At 38.1% G+C, this 20,404-nt stretch overlaps 2 protein-coding genes across 3 annotated transcripts in view; one reads left to right on the forward strand and one right to left on the reverse strand.

The window, feature by feature from the left end:
• Positions 1 to 5,352, forward strand: part of rictora (RPTOR independent companion of MTOR, complex 2 a) — a 51,583-nt gene extending 46,231 nt beyond the window's left edge. Inside the window, exons 36-38 of the mRNA XM_052111428.1 lie at positions 179 to 302; positions 410 to 548; positions 1,784 to 5,352. Of these exons, the coding sequence (XP_051967388.1) occupies positions 179 to 302; positions 410 to 548; positions 1,784 to 1,855 (335 nt within the window). The 3' untranslated portion in view covers positions 1,856 to 5,352. The remainder of the gene's footprint in view (positions 1 to 178; positions 303 to 409; positions 549 to 1,783) is intronic.
• A 2,401-nt stretch (positions 5,353 to 7,753) lies between these two features.
• osmr (oncostatin M receptor) overlaps positions 7,754 to 20,404 on the reverse strand; it is a 29,201-nt gene continuing 16,550 nt past the window's right edge. Inside the window, exons 11-17 of one of the 2 annotated variants that reach the window (XM_052111487.1) lie at positions 15,945 to 16,127; positions 14,673 to 14,771; positions 14,405 to 14,563; positions 13,841 to 13,993; positions 13,204 to 13,285; positions 13,020 to 13,089; positions 7,754 to 10,950 (exon numbers count right to left, since the gene is read on the reverse strand). In XM_052111487.1, coding sequence (XP_051967447.1) covers positions 10,585 to 10,950; positions 13,020 to 13,089; positions 13,204 to 13,285; positions 13,841 to 13,993; positions 14,405 to 14,563; positions 14,673 to 14,771; positions 15,945 to 16,127 — 1,112 coding nt within the window. In that variant the 3' untranslated portion in view covers positions 7,754 to 10,584. Of the gene's footprint in view, positions 10,951 to 13,019; positions 13,090 to 13,203; positions 13,286 to 13,840; positions 13,994 to 14,404; positions 14,564 to 14,672; positions 14,775 to 15,944; positions 16,128 to 20,404 lie in introns of both variants that reach the window. The other variant, XM_052111480.1, reaches the window with a different exon arrangement.

Raw genomic sequence — 20,404 nt, forward strand, 5'->3', positions numbered from 1 at the left:
AAATAAAAAGGCCATCTTACCACCTGCTTCCAATATCAAAACATGCAAACAAATACAAATATTGCAAACACAGATGAGTACATCCTGCTTCCCCATTTAGAAACGGAGTAAACAATGGGTTTACCATCATTATGGGGACCAAATAGGAAAATAATTGTCTGTTTGTGGGTGTATGTAGGTGGGAAGGCGATATCTGAGGATGGACCTGCCTGTAGAGTTCTGTTAAGGAAAGAGGTTTTGCGACTGGTCATCAATCTCAGCTCATCAGTCGGGACCAAAGGACACGAAACGGGACTGCTTACGTAAGATTGAGCTTGAGAAATACTGTGCAAATGTGTGTCTTTGGTTTGTTTTTGTGAATGTTTAAGTAAGTCATTCCATACCTCTATAACACTGCTGCCATCTGCAGGATAAAGGAGAAGTTTCCATATGCATTTGATGACATCTGCCTGTACTCTGAAGTCTCCTTCCTGCTGGCAAACTGCATGTTTCGTTTGGCTTCACGTCGCTTTATTCAAGAGCTCTTCCAGGATGTGCAGTTCATTCCGGTACAGATTCTCTCTTCAACACATCTTATAGCATCTGAATAACAGTATTCTGAGTTCTGTCATACCTGCCACAGTTGTTTGGATGAGAACTGGGATTACACAAATTGACTGTTCCTGGAGACCCCCCAAACACTATACATTTTGGATGGATCCCAAATCAAACACACCCGATCAGGGCTGGACTGGGAAGAGAAATCGGCGCGGGATTTCACATGGCAACTTGCCCAATGGCCCAACTGTTTAGCGGGGGATGGGGGTGTATGTTCACTGTCCTTTGCTGCATATCGCGGCTCCGTTCTGCATAATGCGACGGCTTATCGCGGCCCAATCGGCACGTTTCGCGGCAGAACAACCGGCCCGCTCGGTTCTCCCAATGGTCATTACGCCCCAGATCGGCCCAAAAGTGCATCAGCCCTCGGGGAAAATTCCCGGTATGCCAGATTACCTGTCCAGCCCTGCACCTGATACAACTCATCAGCTAGTTACTGGAGACTCCCAAGACCTGAATTGGTTGTGTCAGGGAAAGGAGATCTACAAAATATGCAGTGTGTTGGGGGCCTCCAGGATCAGGGTTGGGAACCACTGGTCTACTGTGTTTCTCTCTCTGACAGTGTTTATTTTGTTTCTCTCTGACTGTCTATTGTGTTTCTTTCTTATGGTGTTTGTTTCTCTCTGACAGTGTTTGTGCTTCTCTGACAGAGTTTGAGTTTTTCTCTGAAGTGTTTGTGTGTCTGACGTTGTTTGTTCCTCTCTGATGGTGTTTGTTCTCTGACATCATTTGTGTTTTTCTCTGTTAGTGTTTCTCTCTGATGGTGTTTTGTTTCTCTCTGACTGTGACTATCGTGTTTCTCTGGTGTTTGTTCTTATTGTGTTTGTTTCTCTCAGAAAGTGTTTGTGTTTCTCTATTACAGGTTGTTTTCTCTGATGGTGTGTTTTGTTTTCCTTCTGATGGTGTTTTTGCTTCTCTCAGATAGTTTGTTTTTATCTGTCAGAGTTTGTTTCTCTCTGACACTGTGCTTCTCTCTAACAGAGTTAATTGTGTTTCAGTGTTTGTGTTTCTTTATAATGGTGTTGGTTTCTTTTTGACTATGTTTCTTTCTAATGCTGTTTGTGTTTTTCTTTGATGTTTATTCAGTTTTCATTATGGTGGTTATTTTGTATCTCTCTGAAAGTGTTGTTTGTATTTTCTTTCTGACATTGTTTATTGTGTTTCTGTCTTAACTGTGTGTCTCCAGCTGTATGATGAAGCTGAAGCTGTGTTGGCTAAGCCACCCAAACCTGTTCCATTGGAGACAACGGAGTCTTGATACCTACGTAAACTTCCTAAACACTTCATCACTGTTAACCACCATCCCTCCATCTCACCTTCCATTCTCCCATACACATGGAGAAATTGAAAATGGAGGACAGAGAAAGCATGAGAACCTGGAGTGGATTTGGCAGATTGGAGGACAGAAAGCAAAGGAGAAAATCACTCCGCTTTACTTTAAAAGAGGCAGTTACTGGAATAGAAATAGTGAGGAACTTAGCAAACATGCCCCTGGACTTTAGACTGTGTTTGGGGAATGGTTAGCAGTTTACCAAATTGTGTCTACAGACAGCGAGACAAACCAGAATGCTTTAAACTGACAACTACACCCGCGTGTTCTCCAATTACAAATACTAGGGTGACTTTAGTAGAACAAAATTTAAATGTGGTTTACACTTAAAAAGCACCGGATGTGTAGATGAGATATAAGGTTCCATTATCTGCCGTGTGTACATATACCACATCTTGATGTTTTCAGAATATGTCACGTAAACACTACAACAACTAAAACAACAAAAATCACTGGACTGCTTTGGAATCGGCAGAAATGACTGAGCGGCAACTATGAATTTAGGACTTCCATGCAAACAAAATTGCATTTATACTATTTATTCTTTTCTTTATTTGTATGTGTGTGTGGATTTTTATGACCTCCAGACAATCAAACAATTAGTGTGGAACATTCAAACTCTTACCGTCATTCATAACCATTCATTGGCTTATACTTCTCACAGGAAATTTGTCTTATGAAACATATTGTGAATCTCACAAAACCATTTCTTTCACCCAGAATGAAAAGGAAATATATACACCGATCAGCCATATCATTAAAACCACCTGATTTGATGAGAGAGGTCAACAGAGAATGGCCAGACTGATTTGAAAGGACAACGTCTACGGTAACTCAGATAACCCCTCTGTACAATTGTGATGAGAAGAATATCATAACTGAATGGTATTCTGAGATGCAGGTTGGCGTTGTTTTTGCAGCACAAGGGGGACCTACACAATATTAGGCAGGTGGTTTTAATGTTGTGGCTGATCGGTGTATAGATACTGTATATAAATTGCTAAAAAAATTGTTTACCATGAAGACTTTTTGCATTGTGACATTTTTGTGCCACTTTATCCCAAAATGTAATTACTGTAATGTGTTCAGATGTGATTCTCATTGTTTTTTTTTTAATTATTATTATTATTTACATTAGCATGAATTAAAGCCGGTACAAAATAAAATATTTATATGACGTTTAAATACTTAACAATTGAAATCATCGTAAATGGTGGTGGTGGGGCGTATCTTAATTTTAATGAAGAAAAAAAAAATGACAATGCAAAAAAATACATTATATTTCTTTTGATTTTTGGGGTGAAATATGAAATGTTCTTCACCAGTTTTGTAGGATTCATCATCCATTTATAAGCAGTACAACAGCAAAAGCAACAATGCGCACATTCACAGACCTAATGGAGATTTGATGAGTATGCATGTGCACAGTGAAAGTTATTTGACTGCTAATAGTGTGGACAATGTCTTATCAGTTGGATTGGATGAACCATGTTTAGTAAGCTGAGATAAGGTTGCAAACATAGTTTTAAAGCATACTCTAAGTCTCGCATAAAAGTACTCGTTCTGTGCTGTGGCTTGATCATGATACTTAAGTATGATGGTCCAGATCAGAGATACAGTGGTGGTTAGTTTCAATTCTGACTTACAGGAAAAGAAACCGCATAAGCATTATCTTGCATAGCATCATTTTGTTTGATGTTAGTTTAATAAAAGTGATCAAAGTACCCTTAAAGGAATATTCAGGGATAAATACAAGTTTAGCTGTGTAGACGACATGTGTGGAATGCTGTTAATTAACAAAGAAAGTCATTTTGACCTGTACTTTAATTTGTAAAAGCAAACAAAAATTGTGTTGAGCTTTGGTACTTACTATGGAAGTCTGTGGGGCAAGTAAACATTTAAAGGTTTACCCATTGAATTCAATTGTAAATGCATTGCTGTACACGGGTGAATCTCTCAAAAACCATCAAGAACATATCTGGGTCATATTTCAGCCTAAAATCAAATGAGTATTTTCCATTTAAAGAAATTTAAGTAATTTTATTTTTTTATTTGGACCATTAAGATTTTGTGCATTATGACATTAATACGAAAAACAAAATTTAATTCTTATTGCTGTAATGCAGAAAAAAAATCATTATTTTATAAGTATATATACCTAATGGTAGTGTTTGTTGCATTTCCGTTATGCTTATTTAAATTAAATAAAATAATGCCGTACAAAATATTACTATATTACAATAATGAGAATAAATGGAAATGAAAAATACTCAAAAGCAGCCAAACTACATAATTGTCAAATAAAATGATAATTGTCACAAAAATGTCACGATGCATAAAATTGTAATCGTCCTAAAATAAGCTTCCATTTCTTTTCGCAAAATATAATTCCTTATATTTATTTAATTCAAGTTTGCCTGAAGGTTTGTTTTTACAATTTAAGTACGAGCCAGAAGCAATTTGTTTGAACTGACCGCATGTTTAAATCGTTTTGAACCTGAAAAATTCCTTGAAGCTGCCAAAGCACTGATTTAGGTAGTTTAACCCAATATTTGCTCCACCTGTTATCTTTATTGGTGCTTACTTTTACATACATTTAATCCCAGTGTAGTTTGGAGTGTTACTTTGAATGTGTTCCTGGTTTATCACTTCAAACTCTGAACAACTGAAACCTGCACTGAATTGTTTTACACATGTTGAAACACTGGCAGAGAGGTATAACATATCTAAACGGGCATCTTAATATTGATGTATTATCAATTTTGTAATAAGCCATGATTTTTGCCTCCGTCTTGTTTATTGCTGTTCTCGTAGTGTTCCATATGTTCACACAAAGCACTGATCCGGTTAATGTTTCCTATGCGCATATTCTCCTAAAATGATGTTTATTAGATTGCATGCTGAATTGACACTCAAATCCAGTTGCTTATTTATTTACTGCAAGACATTTTGTTAATATGTGTTTACCAACAGAACTGTTTATGTCTCCGTGCTGCTGCTACTGCTTTGAACTGACTGCGATTTGATTGGCTGAAGAGAGTGCCATAGCTTTTGAGTATTGTCTATGCCACGGATCTGTGCCATAGTGGCGTGAGACGGGAAAAGAAAAACATATATATTTATATTTTTCCTAAAGGATGATGAGACGATGTAATTTAGTGTTCTTTTTTTTTTTTTTTGCCTGAGTTTTTGTTTCCCTTGCAAAGTGTGCACACTGTGTTTTGAAAATCTTAGTCTTATCAAAGGGATATATAATTAAAGATAAGAACTCGTGGCGTGCAGTTTCATCATTTTCTGTGTGATATAAAAGACCATATGATATTTTGTGTCACAAATTAACCAATCTCTTCGAGCATTTTACATTTACATTTATGCATTTGGCAGACGCTTTTATCCAAAGCGACTTACAGTGCACTTATTACAGGGACAATCCCCCAGAGCAACCTGGAGTTAAGTGCCTTGCTCAAGGACACAATGGTGGTGGCTGTGGGGATCGAACGGACAACCTTCTACTTAACAGTATAGTGCTTTAGCCCACTACGCCACCACCACTCCATTTAGGTGCTTAAATATGGGACGATCTAGATGTTTTCATCTTGGCCAAAATATGGGACGTCCCAGAGGGTGGGGGCTTGTTGAGGAGAGATGTGCATTACTAAAAGCGATTAGACTTGAGAGTTTCGCCCGGAGGACGTTAAAATGGGCAGTGGTGGCTCAGCTGTTAAGGCTCTGGGTTACTGACCAGAAGGTCGGGGGTTCAAGCCCCAACACCACCAAGACACCACTGTTGGGCCCTTGAGCAAGGCCCTTGAACCTATCTGCTCCAGGGGCGCCGTATCATGGCTGACCCTGCACTCTGACCCCAGCTTAGCTGGGATATGTGAAAAATAAATAATTTCACCATGTATATGCAGAAATGTATGTATAATGTGTGACAATTGATAAATTGATATTTTTTTTATATTTTATTTTAAATGCTGAAAAAAATTCCATAGGCTTGCAGACTTGTACCATTAAAGGTACAAGGGCTGTCACTGGGGTCATACCTTCAAGGGGACCTTTTTGTACCTCCTATTTAAAATGTATTACTGTGAGTGGTGGCACAGGGCTGGTAATCAGAAGGTCGCTGGTTCTAACCCCATGGCCACCACCATTGTGTCCTTGAGCAAGGCTCTTAACTCCAGGTTGCTCTGGGGGGATTGTCCCTGTAATAAGTGCACTGTAAGTCGCTTTGGATAAAAGCGTCTGCCAAATGCATAAATGTAAATGTTTGGTGTATATAATTGTACCCTAAGGACCTATTGTGTACCATGTAAAGACACTTATATTTTTGTCTCTTTAAGGGTACCACGGAGTGAGGGCTTTGCACCTTTGTACTGCAATTGTTTACATGGAAATGTGTCCAATAAAAAATTGAAATACGTGAAAGATGGGGTACAACGGGGCTTAAGACACACCTTAAGGAAAATTAGCTTTTTTTCTGGTCTCACAGTTTTTGAAGATTTAAATCATTGATTTCTTTGTATTTATATTGATGGAGCAACATCATTTGTGTGAAAATAAATATTAACGCAAGGTTGTTTTGATTACAATTTTGTTTTTTGAAAAGGTGGCAAGGGAGCCTTTTACCCCACACTTGGGGGTTTAAAGTGATATGGTGTAGATATAGGGACAATAGTTATAATTCAAAATTGGTCAACTTATGCAAACAAATTAAGATATGCTTACTCAAAATAAAAGGGTGCAAGATTTCCTGTTATTTACAGTCACATTTGGCATTTTATAATATCGTAAGTATTCTATAAACAAATTAATCTCCATTGTGATTGGGTCAGTCAATGTGAGCCCACTTTGAACATTTGTAATAATAAATCTATCTCCCCTGCTTTAAAAAACTATGTGTTTATGGGAGCCTTTAGCGCCTACAACAGGGGGCCTTTTTACCCCAAATACCATCCTTTTACTTACTGGACAGTTATTTAAAAACTTGATTTAATGACCTTGAACAAAACCGAAAATGACAAAAAAAAGTATTTTGCCTCAAAATAAATGTGTTAATTTCTGGGATTTTCATTCGCTGCATACATTTGCACAATTGAAAACAAATTGCCTTAAAATGAACCTTTAGACAGCAGATGCATTGATCTTGTGTATCAGGAAAATGTTGCGGTAGATGGAGACAAACAGGTGTTTAGGGAAGTGCTGATGTAGTTTTTGTTGTTATTTAGTGTTTTGGGAGAAAATCAGATCAAAGCAGCTTTTAGCCCCCGTTGTACCCTATTAATAAAATGTGTCGTGAGATTTCTCACCTGTCTAAACGACAAACAAAAATGTGTCTGCGGACCGCGGTCTCTCACACTTGCTGCCTGTCAATCATTTTGCGTGTTCTCATAGTATTGTAGTTGCAGCAAATTATTGAAGCTTAATGCCATTTTTATGCCATGCTGTTCATAACAGTTGTCAGTTGAGGGCGCTATTTTTCTGCTCTTGTTTTAGACAACCGTTACTCTTGATGTTGTTCTCAATAATGATAATTTTGTATCTTTGTAGTGCTGGGTTTTGGAAGAAGGGGCGTGGCTAATTCAATGGCTCAGCTTGTGGACATTTTAGAATTGATAAAATCACTTAAAGCGCATTTAACGGTACCTAAAGTGTAGGGTCTAAAAAAAATCTTGCAGATGTGTTTTTTTGACTTGGACCAGTGAGTTACCACCTCGTAACACCCTAGCAACCAGATAACGACACGCTAAAAACCACTCAGACAACTGACAACATGGCAGCGACTTTTGCATGGACATGCAACACCACTCACATTTTGTTCAGAAAGTCTAGTTTTTATTTATTAGAAGGTTTTGTGGACTTTATTGAAACATTCGTTTATTTCAAATATGGAATGAACACTTTTTGACACTATATACTCAAATGTGTATTGACATGAACCTTGTAGTTTAATACAGAAAGAGGCTGAATTCACAAAATCTTTCAACATTTTGTGAATTTACATAATTCTTTAGATAAATATTATAAGAAGTAGGTAAGACGATGTTTAGCTATATACATTGATAGTTTCAGGAAAAAAATGTAAGAAAATTTTTAAAGGAATGCTCTGGGGTCAATACAAGATAAGTTCAATCTACAGCATTTCTGGCACAGTACTGATTACAATACATATATATATATATATATATACACACTCATATGTACACTGGAGACCAAAATTTTGGAATAATGTGCAGATTTTGCTGTTTCTTAAGGAAATTGGTTCTTTTATTCACCAAAGTGGCATTCAACTGATCACAAAGTATAGTCAAAAACAGCATCATCACTATTTGAAAAAAGTCATTTTTGATCGAATCTAGACAGCAGCATCACTCCAACACCTTATCCTTGAGTAATCATGCTAAATTGCTAATTTTGTGCTAGAAAATCACTTGCCATTATATCAAACACAGTTGAAAGGTATTTGGTTCGTTAAATGAAGCTTAACATTGTCTTTGTGAGATGTGGAAGGTCAGATGTGCAACTAATCAAGAGGATAAGTACATCAGAGTCTCTAGTTTGAGAAATAGATGCCTCACATGTCCTCCGCTGACAGCTTCATTGAATTCTACCCGCTCAACACCAGTTTCATGTACAACAGTAAAGAGAAGACTCAGGAGGCCTTATGGGAAGAATTGCAAAGAAAAAGCCACTTTTGAAACAGAAAAACAAAAAGAAAAGTTTTGAGTGGGCAAAGAAACACAGACATTGGACAACAGATAATTGGAAAAGAGTGTTATGGATTTTAACCCCATTGAGCTTTTGTGGGATCTGCTAGACTGTAAGGTGCGTGAGAAGTGCCCGACAAGACAGCCACACCTATAGCAAGTGCTACAGGAAGTGTGAGGTGAAATGTCACCTGAGTATCTGGACAAACTGACAGCTAGAATAACAAGGGTCTGCAAAGCTGTCATTGCTGCACATGGAGGATTTTTTTATAAGAACTCTTTGAAGCAGTTTAAGAAGTTCTGAACATTTCTTTCAAATTGTAATAGTAATTTTTCACATTATTAATGTCCTGACTATACATTGTGTTCAGTTGAATGACACTTTGGTGAATAAAAGTACTAATTTCTTTCCATAAGAGCAAAATATGTACATTACTCCAAACTATTGGCCACCAATGTGTATATATATATATATATATATATATATACTGTATATACACCGATAAGCCACAACATTAAAACCACCTGCCTAATATTGTGTAGGTCCCAGGAGATCAGCAGTTACAGAAATACTCAAACCAGCCCGTCTGGCACCAACAGTCATGCCATGTCCCAATTCAGATGTTTGATGTGAACAATAACTGAAGCTCCTGACCCGTATCTGCATGATTGTATGCACTGCCTTGCTGCCACACGATTGGCTAATTAGATAATTGCATGGATGATTGTTGGTACCAGACGGGCTGGTTTGAGTATTTCTGTAACTGCTGATCTCCTGGGATTTACTCAGAATGGTGCCACAAACAAAAAAACATCCAGTGAGCGGCAGTTCTGTGGTGGGAAACGTCTTGTTGATGAGGGAGGTCAACAGAGAATGGCCAGACTGGTTTGAACTTACAAAGTCTACGGTAACTCAGATAATCACTCTGTACAATCGTGGTGAGAAGAATATAATCTCAGAATGCTATTTTGAGATGAGGGTTGGCGCTGTTTTGGCGGCACGAGGGGGACCAATGCAATATTAGGCAGGTGGTATTAATAGAGGCTGATCGGTGTATAGATACTGTATATATATATATATATTCAACTGGTCAGTCGTTCATTACATTTAATATTATGCAAACATTCAATTACACACTGTTATAACATAGCAACAAGATGTGAACATTTGAGATTTGAACATGATTTTAGAGTGACAAAATCACTTGCTAACCTTATCTGTGTACTGTAGTTTCATCTGATATTATATGATGACGCAACACTAGTTAATTAAGCAATTTTATCACACTTAGAACAAAAAACATTGTATTACACTAAAATCATGTTAACATGAATAATGTTTGTGTCTTGTGGCTATACTTTTGAAACAGTGTGAATTTGAATGTGTTTGGACTGGCCCCATTCACTTCCATTGTAAATGCATTACTGGAACCATGCTTTTTGCTTCTTTTGTTTAAATAAACAAAAGAAGAGTTGAAAATGTTTTCTGTGGTAATCAACATTTTGCTACAAATGCTGTCGATTGAACTTTAAAACGTCTTTTCAGGGATACAAAATATAACTTTTGCTTAAGTTAAAAAACAAGAAGAAAATCGGAATACAGAAATCCTTATAATATAGACCAGAAAGTTGACAGGGTTTTTTTTACCTACAATGAGAGAACAGACAGGTCTAGCATTTAAAAACAATACAAAAACAAAGATATAGAATCTGACAGAGATTGCAAAATTTCATGTCTCAAATATCGCAATATCACTTCTCGTATTTAAAGCCTGCTTTGCAGAAGGAAGAGAGGGGCCGGTATGCGTGGGGCCCCTAAGAAACATGCTGTGCCTTTAAGTGACATGAGCTGTTGTGATCTCACTGAACATCTTTGCGATAAGATCACACCTCTTAATTTTCAACACTGCTTTGAGTGTGTTTATTGAGGCAAAATTGGGTTTTGAACACTCAGATGGCTACCGAGGTCACATAGTCACTCGTAAAGCTAGGGTTTTCTGGCTCCTGCTTTGTTCCCTCTTCATCGGGTGTCTTAAACATTTCAGCAGGCAAATCTTGTTGTACAGTGGACATGTAAGTGAAGTTGGTGAGACTTGTGTCTGTCCCATACACCTGCCCATCCCACATGTTTGCGGTAAGCTGGTAAGGTACCATCAGGGATGAGGGAACCGCAACTTTAAGGCTAACGAATGAACAACTTGGATCCTCTAAACTCGTCAGCCAGGTTTTCCCTGCCATGGTGGTCTGCACGTCTGAAACCTCAACATCACACCAGTTACACTCCTCTATGCTCAGTGTACGGATTTTTTCACTTGCCTTGAATAGAAAAACAAAAGAGTGAAACTGAGTATCAAAGTACACATGAAATGCAGTTCACATTTGCAATCCAATTCAGTGAGACTGTATGGTGGGACTTGATTTTATTCATCAGGAATTGATTATATTAATTAAAATAGGTGTTCCATACCAGAATGGAGGAAAGAGGTTAAATATTAAGGGGGAATCGTAACATCATCCAAAAAGGAAGGCAGAGTCAGTTATAACAATTTTATAAAAGACTACAAAGAGGTTTTATACATTTATTTTTTTTAACCACTTGTTAAAGTAATAAGTGGCGATCTGGCACCGAAGTTTGATGTGTAGATCGTTATCCAATTAATTATGTGAAATATTTCAGGAGCTTCAATTGGTCATGAAGAATGACAATTTTTAAAACGGTAAAAGATTATTTGACATTATCCCCACATAACCTAATTAATATTCATGAGTTTCACCACTTATGGGGCTTTTCCATTGCACGGTACAGCTCGACTGGACTCTGCTCGCTTTTTGGGGATTTTCTACTGTGGATAGTATCTGGTACCTGGTACTTTTTTAGTTCCACGTCAGTCAAGGTTCCAAGCGAGCCGAGCCGATACTAAATGTGCTGTCAAAATCCTGCAGATCACTGATTGGTCAGAGAGAATCGTCACTACCAGCGTCACTGGATTTGCGACACAGGACACCAACACGCTAATTTTAAAGTTAGCTACAGCGATAGCAGTATCATTAGTTCACGTGACTTTTGAATTGTAAAAAGAAATGGCTGTGCGCAAAACCAAGCCGTGGTCAATAAATGAGGTGCAGATGTTCTTCTTGTTAGCGACAAACAAAATGACGTGAAACTAAAAAGTCGTTCAGGAAGTGTGTCAACTGCTGGCCTCATACGGATACCACCGGACCTACCAACAGTGTAAAAAATGTTACAAGTGCAGAAACATCAAGGAAAAGTGGAAGTGGTTCGAACAAATGGACGCTATCTAAACCGGCGAGCAATGGGAGGGAGAGTGCCCTGAACTGGCGTTGTTCCACGATGGAGGATGGTACGTTTTGTTACGTTAACTCTATACTCTGCTTGAGAGCTTCACTTTATTTAGTTGAACAGCTACTGGAAACTTGCTTCTAAAACAACCAGGCCAATTTAACAGTTACACTTGTGTAAAATCACCATGCAACAACTGCTTTATGCAGCACAATGAGCTAGTAGCTAACAGCTAGCGGTCGTGCTATGGTTTATGGTCAGTAATGTTTGTGTCGCGTTTAAGATGATGTCACGGCAGTAGAGGCGACGCATCTATGACGATCAGCCTATAATCACACCCACGTTGAGGCGGCACTAAACTGCAGTGGAAATGCAAGCTCAGAAAAGTAAAGCGAGTCGAGTTGAGTTGAACCGAACTGTAAAGTGCAGTGCAGAAGTACCAGTAGTGACCCCACACTTACACACACACTTTCTAAAACAAAGTGACAGTGAGGCAACTACAATGGAAGTGAATGGGGCCAATTTTTGGAGGGTTTAAAGGCAGAAATATAAAGCTTATAATTGTATAAAAACAATTGCATTAATTCCTCATGTATTATTTGATTCAAATCGTAATTTTAACAGTAATTTTAGGGTTTGTTGACATAACATCGTCATGGAAACTAAGTTTTAAAATTGGCTATAACTTTACACAGAAAAGGTAAGTATGTGATTTTATCACACTTAAATCTTGTTTACACACAGATTGTTTAGGTCTTGTGGCTATACTTTTGAAATAGTGAGAATTTAAACATTTACGGATTGGCCCCCAGAAAGCGTCCAATGCAAGTGTCTCTAGTTTTGCTTTTTTTTAATTAAAAGGAGGGACAGGTCGAAATACATTTTTGTGATAATCAATATTATGCCCCAAATGCTGTTGATCGAGACTAACTTGTATTGAATATCTGTTAAAGGAGGACAACTTTTAATTTTATCTGTCAAAAAACAAAAAAATAAACAAACCAAAAAAAATTCCTGTAACTAATTTGATTAAAACCTTAAGGGATTGGAGCCCTAATAGTAATGAATAGTTATAATAAATTACTTCATAAAGATCCTCATCCAGGTCCAGTGCTTTTATGTGCAGAAAACCGAATGCTTTCTCTGGACTGATGCTGGAAATGAGTCAAAATGAAAAAGAAGAAAGAGTTGTAACGCTTGCAACAGGTAAGAACTGTATTCTATCACCAGGCAGCAAATTATATTCTTTAATAATATCAGCAACTTACATTTTTCTATAAGCACACAGACAAAAGCAACAACCGACCAATACCATGAGGGGAATGAAAATCCTGGCCATTAGCAGATAATCTGTGGAGAAAATTTCCCATTATAATTCCACTTTATGAAATGGATAAATGCCTATTCATATCTACCGTGCATATTCACCAAATATGTTATTCAGTGTGAACAAGATTTTAAATGTAAACAATGCATTCCTATGGAGCATGGCTGGACTAGGAAGAGAAATCGGCCTGGGATTTTACATAGCAACTGGCCCCTTAGCATGGGAACCACCGGATCGCTCGGTTCTACTGATGGCCATTCCGCCCCAAAGTGCGTTGGCCCACCGGGAAAATGCCCGGTATCCCACATTACCAGTCCAACCCTGCTATGGAGATATTCACATCTTGGTATAAAAATGTTTTTGAGGGTGTATTATTCTGACTTTCATGGAACAGTTTGCAAAAATCCAAATCATGAGCTGTTCGTCTTACATCGTTTTCTCCTCTGTTATAAGCAGACCAGCATGTAAAAGAGCAAATCTGCTTTTTCTATTACCCCAATAAATATTTGTTTCACGCTCAGTGACAACTTTCGTAATAGCACTATATATTAATCAGGATCTATGAGATCCGTGCTCACAGTTTTTTCCGGTTCTGAAGGTTCCGATGGTCTCCGTTCCACAACCCACAGATGTACATGCTGCCAGGGAAAATTTATATGGTTGGTCCTCCTGTAGATCACTGAATGTAAAGGACTTGATATGAGGGTTGTCTATTGACTGTCTATGGTAATCTGCAATGACAGATGGGAAGGTAAATATGATGGTAAATGCCTGTATGAACCAGACTTGACATTTTAGAAAAGTGCATTTAATGATTGTATCAGCTTGCTTGGTTGTAAGGCTCTGTGCACATATCGTGACATAAAAAATAGCGATGAAGCATTTTGGCACACTACAATGCTACAGTACTTCTTGTAAAAAGTATCTGTTAACTAGAAAAATGACATACACTATTAAACAGATTAGTTACTATCAAGCTACTGAAAACTGTTAGTAGCACCTCTACTTCAAATGGTTTCTCCTCAACATATTTCTATATACATATTAAAGAACTTCTATTATAAATGTGCTTTCTTTTATTTCAATTCTGTTAGAGAAACTGAAGAGATGTTCATTGTAGTTTAGAGCAATGTAACACTTACTAAGAGCAGAGCCGCTGTCTGAATCTCTCTGTACTGTAATCTCATATCCTGTGATGAATCCAGTGTTTTTCAGGTCATCTTCATTGAAACTCCATTTCAGGTTTATAGAAGACCAAGTTACACTTGGATTTAGGTCCAGTGTAGGCGACTGGGTGGGTTCTTTAGAGTACAGACAGACAAATCGTGTTCATATGTGGACAAATGTGAAATAATACATTAATGCCAATGTGAGTTTTTAAGTTTTAGGAAAGATTGTGTGTTCTCTCACTTAGTTCTTCCAAATACCCAATCTGTTTCTCGTGAGGTCTGTGTCCCACAATGGTACATCCGTAGATAATGAAAGTGTATCTAACACCCATTTTGAAATCTGCTGCAAAAACAAGCGTTTAATATAATTGTACTGATAAGAAAGGATAAAGAAAAGAAATAAGAAAGAAAGAAAAGAAAAAGAGGAAAAGGTAAAGAAAGGGAAGAAAGGGTAAGAAAGAAAGAGGAAAAGAAAGAAAGAAAGAAAGAAAAAATAAAATAAAGTAAAAAGAAAGAAAAAAGGAACTGGAAAAAGAAAGAAAGAAAGGAAAAATAAATGAAAGAAGTAAAAAGAAAGAAAAAGAGGAAAAGGAAAAGAAAGAAAGAGGAACAGGAAAAAGGAAAGATGAAAGAAAGAAAGAAAAATAGGAAAAGGAAGAAGTAAGGGTAAGAAAGAAAGAAGTAAAAAGAAAGAAAAAAGTACAGGAAAAAGAAAAAGCAAGAAAGAAAGGAAAAATAAATGAAAGAAGTAAAAAGAAAGAAAAAGAGGAAAAGGAAGAAAAGAAAGGGAAGGGAAGAAGAAAGGGTACGAAAGAAAGAGGAAAAGAAAGAAAGAAAGAAAGACAAAGAGGAAAAGGAAAAAGGAAAGATGAAAGAAAGAAGGAAAAATAGGAAAAGGAAGAAGTAAGGGTAAGAAAGAAAGAAATAAAGAGAAACGGAAAAGAAAGAAAGATGAAAAAGAATAAATAAAGAAAGAAGAAAATGAAAGAAAAGGGAACTAGAAAAGAAAGAAAGAAAAAATAAAAGAAAGTAAAAAGAAAGAAAAAAGGAAAAATAAATGAAAAAGGAAAAAGAAAGAAAAAGATGAAAAGGAAAAGAAAGGGAAGGGAAGAAGAATGGAAAGTAAGAGGAAAAGAAAGAGGAAAAGGAAAGAAAGGAAAAGAAAGAGGAACAGGAAAAAGGAAAGATGAAAGAAAGAAAGAAAAATAGGAAAAGGAAGAAGTAAGGGTAAGAAAGAAAGAAAGAAAAAAGAAAGAAAAGTAAAAAGAAAGAAAAAAGTACAGGAAAAGAAAGAAAGAAAGGAAAAATAAATGAAAGAAGTAAAAAGAAAGAAAAAGAGTAAAAGGAAGAAGAAAAGGAAAAAATGAAAGAAAGAAAGAGGAAAGGAAAAGGAAAGAAAGCAAGAAAACAAGAATGGAAAAATAAAGATAAACAAAAAGGCAAAAAAACAAGAAAGAAAACGGAAATCGGACGGACGGATCGATAAATAGATAGATCGATAGATTGATTTAACCTGCTTTGAGGGATAAGGATGTCTGATTAGCAGGGACACTTTTCCACTTTAAGGTGCAGGGGATCACACTACCCAACATGCACCATTCAATAATGTAGTCGCACGTGGTGGCAGAGTCCTCTGACCACAAGAGCTGGAATTCCTCTGCATTACCCATAATCCTCTTCTCCTTCATCATGCCCCCTGCAGCAGTAAAAGAGCTCGTTAACTCACAAAGATAAAGTTTATCTCACATTTCCACCATATGTATCTGTGCCATGTTGTGTTATGTCTCGTTAACGGACTGTGTTGTTGTGGTTAAGTTATTTAGTGACACTTGTGATCAGAGGTTGTGTCTGGCATTAGGGTTGGAAACTGAGAAACCATTCTTCATGGTTCTTGAACGAGCATTATTTTACCGATGCTGACAGGACAGCCTGCTATAATACAGTGTTTCCTGTCCTAACATTCAGCGGCAGAGCAACATCGCTACTAAATCAGCAGCGTAAAAAAAATACAGTAATGATATGAAAATATGAAATGATCTGGGGCCGTATTCATAAAACATCTTAAGGCTAAAAGTAGCTCCTAACTTGCTGATTTAGGAGAAACTCTTAAAAATAATGGCCATGTCAGTCCTAATTTTAGGACTCCTAAATTTTTGCTCTAAGATTATTTCACAAGTGTTTTAGCGCTAAAACCAGCTCCTAAATCTGTGAAAAGTTAGGGGAGGTCAACAGGACTCCTAAGTCACTAAGACCAAATCACAAACAATCCTAAAATGGGTGTTGCCGGAAATCCGCCTCAGAACGTAAACATTTTAGAAACATTTCACGATAATGAGCTTTCAAAAAGGAAATCGCCTTAAACGTGAGGTATTATGAGTGTAGTAGAGCTAGTCACTTCACCAACGAATAGAAACAACACAATAACACCGGAGATCAAGGTTTTGACAACTATACCCTACTTGGCCACAGGGAAAATGCAGCTATGCAGCGGAGACGTACTAGGTATATCTCAGCCATCCGTCAGTAGAATATTGCATCAAACAATAAATGCCCTCTCCAGACCCCACATCGTCTGACAATTCATACGGTTTCCTCTTGATGTTCACCAAGTACAAAGAAACAAAGCCCTCTTGGCCATAGCTGGACTACCGGGTTTAGTTGGTGCTATAGATGGGACACAAGTCGGAATATTGCACCATCACAAGATGAACACGCATATGTAAACAGAAAACAAATTCATAGCATTAACACACAGGAGGTTTCTGATGCCAACTACAATATTCTGGACATTGTCGCCAAGTGGCCAGGCACAACACATGACTCCCGGATCCTACAGGAGATTGGCCTGAGGCTGCGGTTTGAGAGGCATCAGGTCCCAGCTGGATGTCACTTGGTGGTGGACAGTGGCTATCCCTGCAGGACGTGGCTCCTCATGCCTTACATCCACCCACAAACGGGACCTCAGTTAAATTACATCAGGAAAGCTCACAAAATGCTTGCTTTCCTTTTGAAATGATAGTTGTTACATGGTAAATGGTCTGCACCTATGGTATAGCACCTTTTTAACCGTAACGGTATTCAAAGCGCTTTTCACTGTGACCCATTCACCCATTCACACACACTCATACACCAATGGAGGCCATGCAAGGCGCTAGCCTGCCATTGGGAGCAACTTGGGGTTCAGTGTCTTGCCCAAGGACACTTCGGCATGTGGAGTCATGTGGGCCAGGAATCGAACCGCCAACCCTGCGATTAGTGGTTAACCCGCTCTACCACCTGAACTACAGCCGCCCCAAATATAGAACATATACACATATAGGACATATACTGTATTGAACCTTACAATATGTATTCACAGTCTCACTCAAGACGTTATATGTTATAGAGTCCACAAGAAAACTCGCAGTTTTGTGGAAAAAGGCATTGGGCAGATGAAATGTCGTTTTCATGCCCTACATGGGGAAATCCAGCTAACTCCAGAGAAAGCTAGCAGGACCATCACTGTCTGTGCATCCAGGGACCACTTCACCAATACACACTTTGGGTAAACCATCACAACAACAATATCCTGCTAATAAGAGCAGCATTACAGAGTTTGAGAGTAATGTCAAATTTAAGCTTGAATAGTGCGATAGTGCAGATACATGTGCCTGGGATTAGCAAGCTATAATAAGAATTTAAATTACAATTATTGTAGCTATACCTTGCATCTACACAAATGAGTCAAAACACAAGTTATTGTAATACATTTATTCAAGAGAATCTTTAAGCATCTTCAGTTTCTGAGAATAGTACTGCTTCTGTAAGTGAAGGAGCCTCTCCTGTGTGTCAAGGAGCCTATACTGTTTCTTTAATAAACTCATTTCGAACTCCAATATCTGTGCCAACAGAGATGCTGATGGAGCAGGACCACCACCAGTCGCTGCAGGACTGGCAGGAGCCAAGAGAGCACGAAGAAAGGGGGCAGGAGCAGCGCCATGATTGGCCCTAAAAAGAGAGAGTTTTGGCATTTTATTTTGTCTAGCCTATGTAGCCTTGTGAGGCATTTACAAACTGATTATTATTATTTTGAAAGTCATTGTAATTATATGATTCTTAACTGATTTATTAAACATGAGAATCATTAATGACTGTCCCAGCTGTGAGGCAAATGCTCTATTAAAAAAACTTACCCATCAAGTTCATTCAGCAATTGCATTGCAGGGTCAATGCACCCCTCCAGCCCGTTATGCTGGTGTCTGAGTGCCCAAGGACACTGTACGCCAATGAGGAAATAGGCGATAGAGCCTTAGGTGCTGAGCCTCCTCCTCATAAATGCAATAAATATTTTGAATTATAGATTTTAATCTGCAATATAAAACGAGGTTCATTTATGTATAGGCAAATAAAACATTGCGTTCAAGTTGATAATAATGCCCTATTACCCGTGCCAGTTGTTTGTTGCTTGAATTCTGCAATATTTTCAGTCAGCTATGCTTCTGGACATTAGTGGGAAAGCCGCATTTAATTCCAAACATATATTCTCCCACGCTTCTTTTTTGGTTTTGGAAGTTATCCCAACTCCAAATTTCCCTTTAATTATGTCCTTCTTTTCATGTACATGTTGGGCAAGAAGTAACAGCTGTTCTTGCGTCCAGTTTGGTTTTCTTTAACGTTTGCGCAACGTCTTACTATCAGCCATGATTATTCTAGTCTGTTAATTAAAAGGCTGCTTATATGCATATATGCGAATTGATTACGAGATGCAGACATGTAATGCAGAGTTTACACTACACGATTTTAAGCCCAATTGTCGGTCGCTGACAGTTTTGTGGAGATCGCCGACAAAAGCCTGAAATCGTAGGCAAATCGGAGTTCGCTCCTGTGTGCGACGATCTCAAATGGAGGAAATATTAGTGGGACATTAGCAAGAGCACCAGTTTCATCTGAACTGTAGCACAACCGGGTGGAGAAAGAGAAGAGTTGGAGAGAAATTGCCAATTCTCTTGGACAGTCAGGTGAGCAAATATGTAGATTTTAAGGTAGAAGGTACTTTTTCATATTGTAACCAATAAAATATATGATTAAAAACATACACATCATATTCTGAAATGCATAACATATGATCATGCATTTGTTTTCGTATCTCGTATCACTTGTCGCTTGTACTCGGTTGTGAAATGTGATTTGGAGTCCACGCAGAGTCATCGGGGATTCAGCAATAGTGAAATGTCTTGTAATGTGTTCACCCCTGTCGCAGATTCGGCGTGTAATTTGAAAATGCTATGACTTCAGTGACAAGACAAACAGTTGTGTAATATGAACGGTACCACGATCTGACGTCTTTGAAAGTCGTGTAGTGTGTAGTGATTCTGACAATTAGCTGAACGATCTGTCATGGACCTGCCATATTAACTTCATGGTGAAGAAGGCCCGTCAGCGTCTTAACCACTTCAGGTGCTTAAAGGACTTTAAACTGCCCTCTATGGTGCTAAACATTTACACCTGCACCATTGAGAGTATCCTGACAGGAAACATCACATCCTGTTATTTGCAAACTGCACAAAACAAGATAGGCTCTACAAAGAGTGATGCGATCATCTGAGCACATCACCCACATCAAACTCCCTGACCTGCAGTCCATCAACAGCAAACAATGCTGGACCAAAGCCAGGAAGATCATTAAAGACCTCAGCCATCCTAATAATGGACTCTTCTCTTTGTTGCGGTCAGGGAAGCGCTTCCGCTCCCTGATGGCCAAAACAGAGAGAATGAGAAGGAGCTTCTTTCCCCAGGCCATCCGTATCCTGAACCGAGGACAACATCAGGACTACGTTCACTATTCAACACCACACACTTGAAGCAATATTAGACTCTGCATTATCATATTATCATTATTATACATCTACAACATCACCGTCATTTTTTAAACAAAATTCCAGTATTAATGTGATGTTAATTGCACCAGGCATATAGTTCTGAGTATTGTCAATA

The sequence above is a fragment of the Xyrauchen texanus genome, chromosome 3 (assembly GCF_025860055.1).
Source record: "Xyrauchen texanus isolate HMW12.3.18 chromosome 3, RBS_HiC_50CHRs, whole genome shotgun sequence".
NCBI classification, from domain to species: domain Eukaryota; kingdom Metazoa; phylum Chordata; class Actinopteri; order Cypriniformes; family Catostomidae; genus Xyrauchen; species Xyrauchen texanus.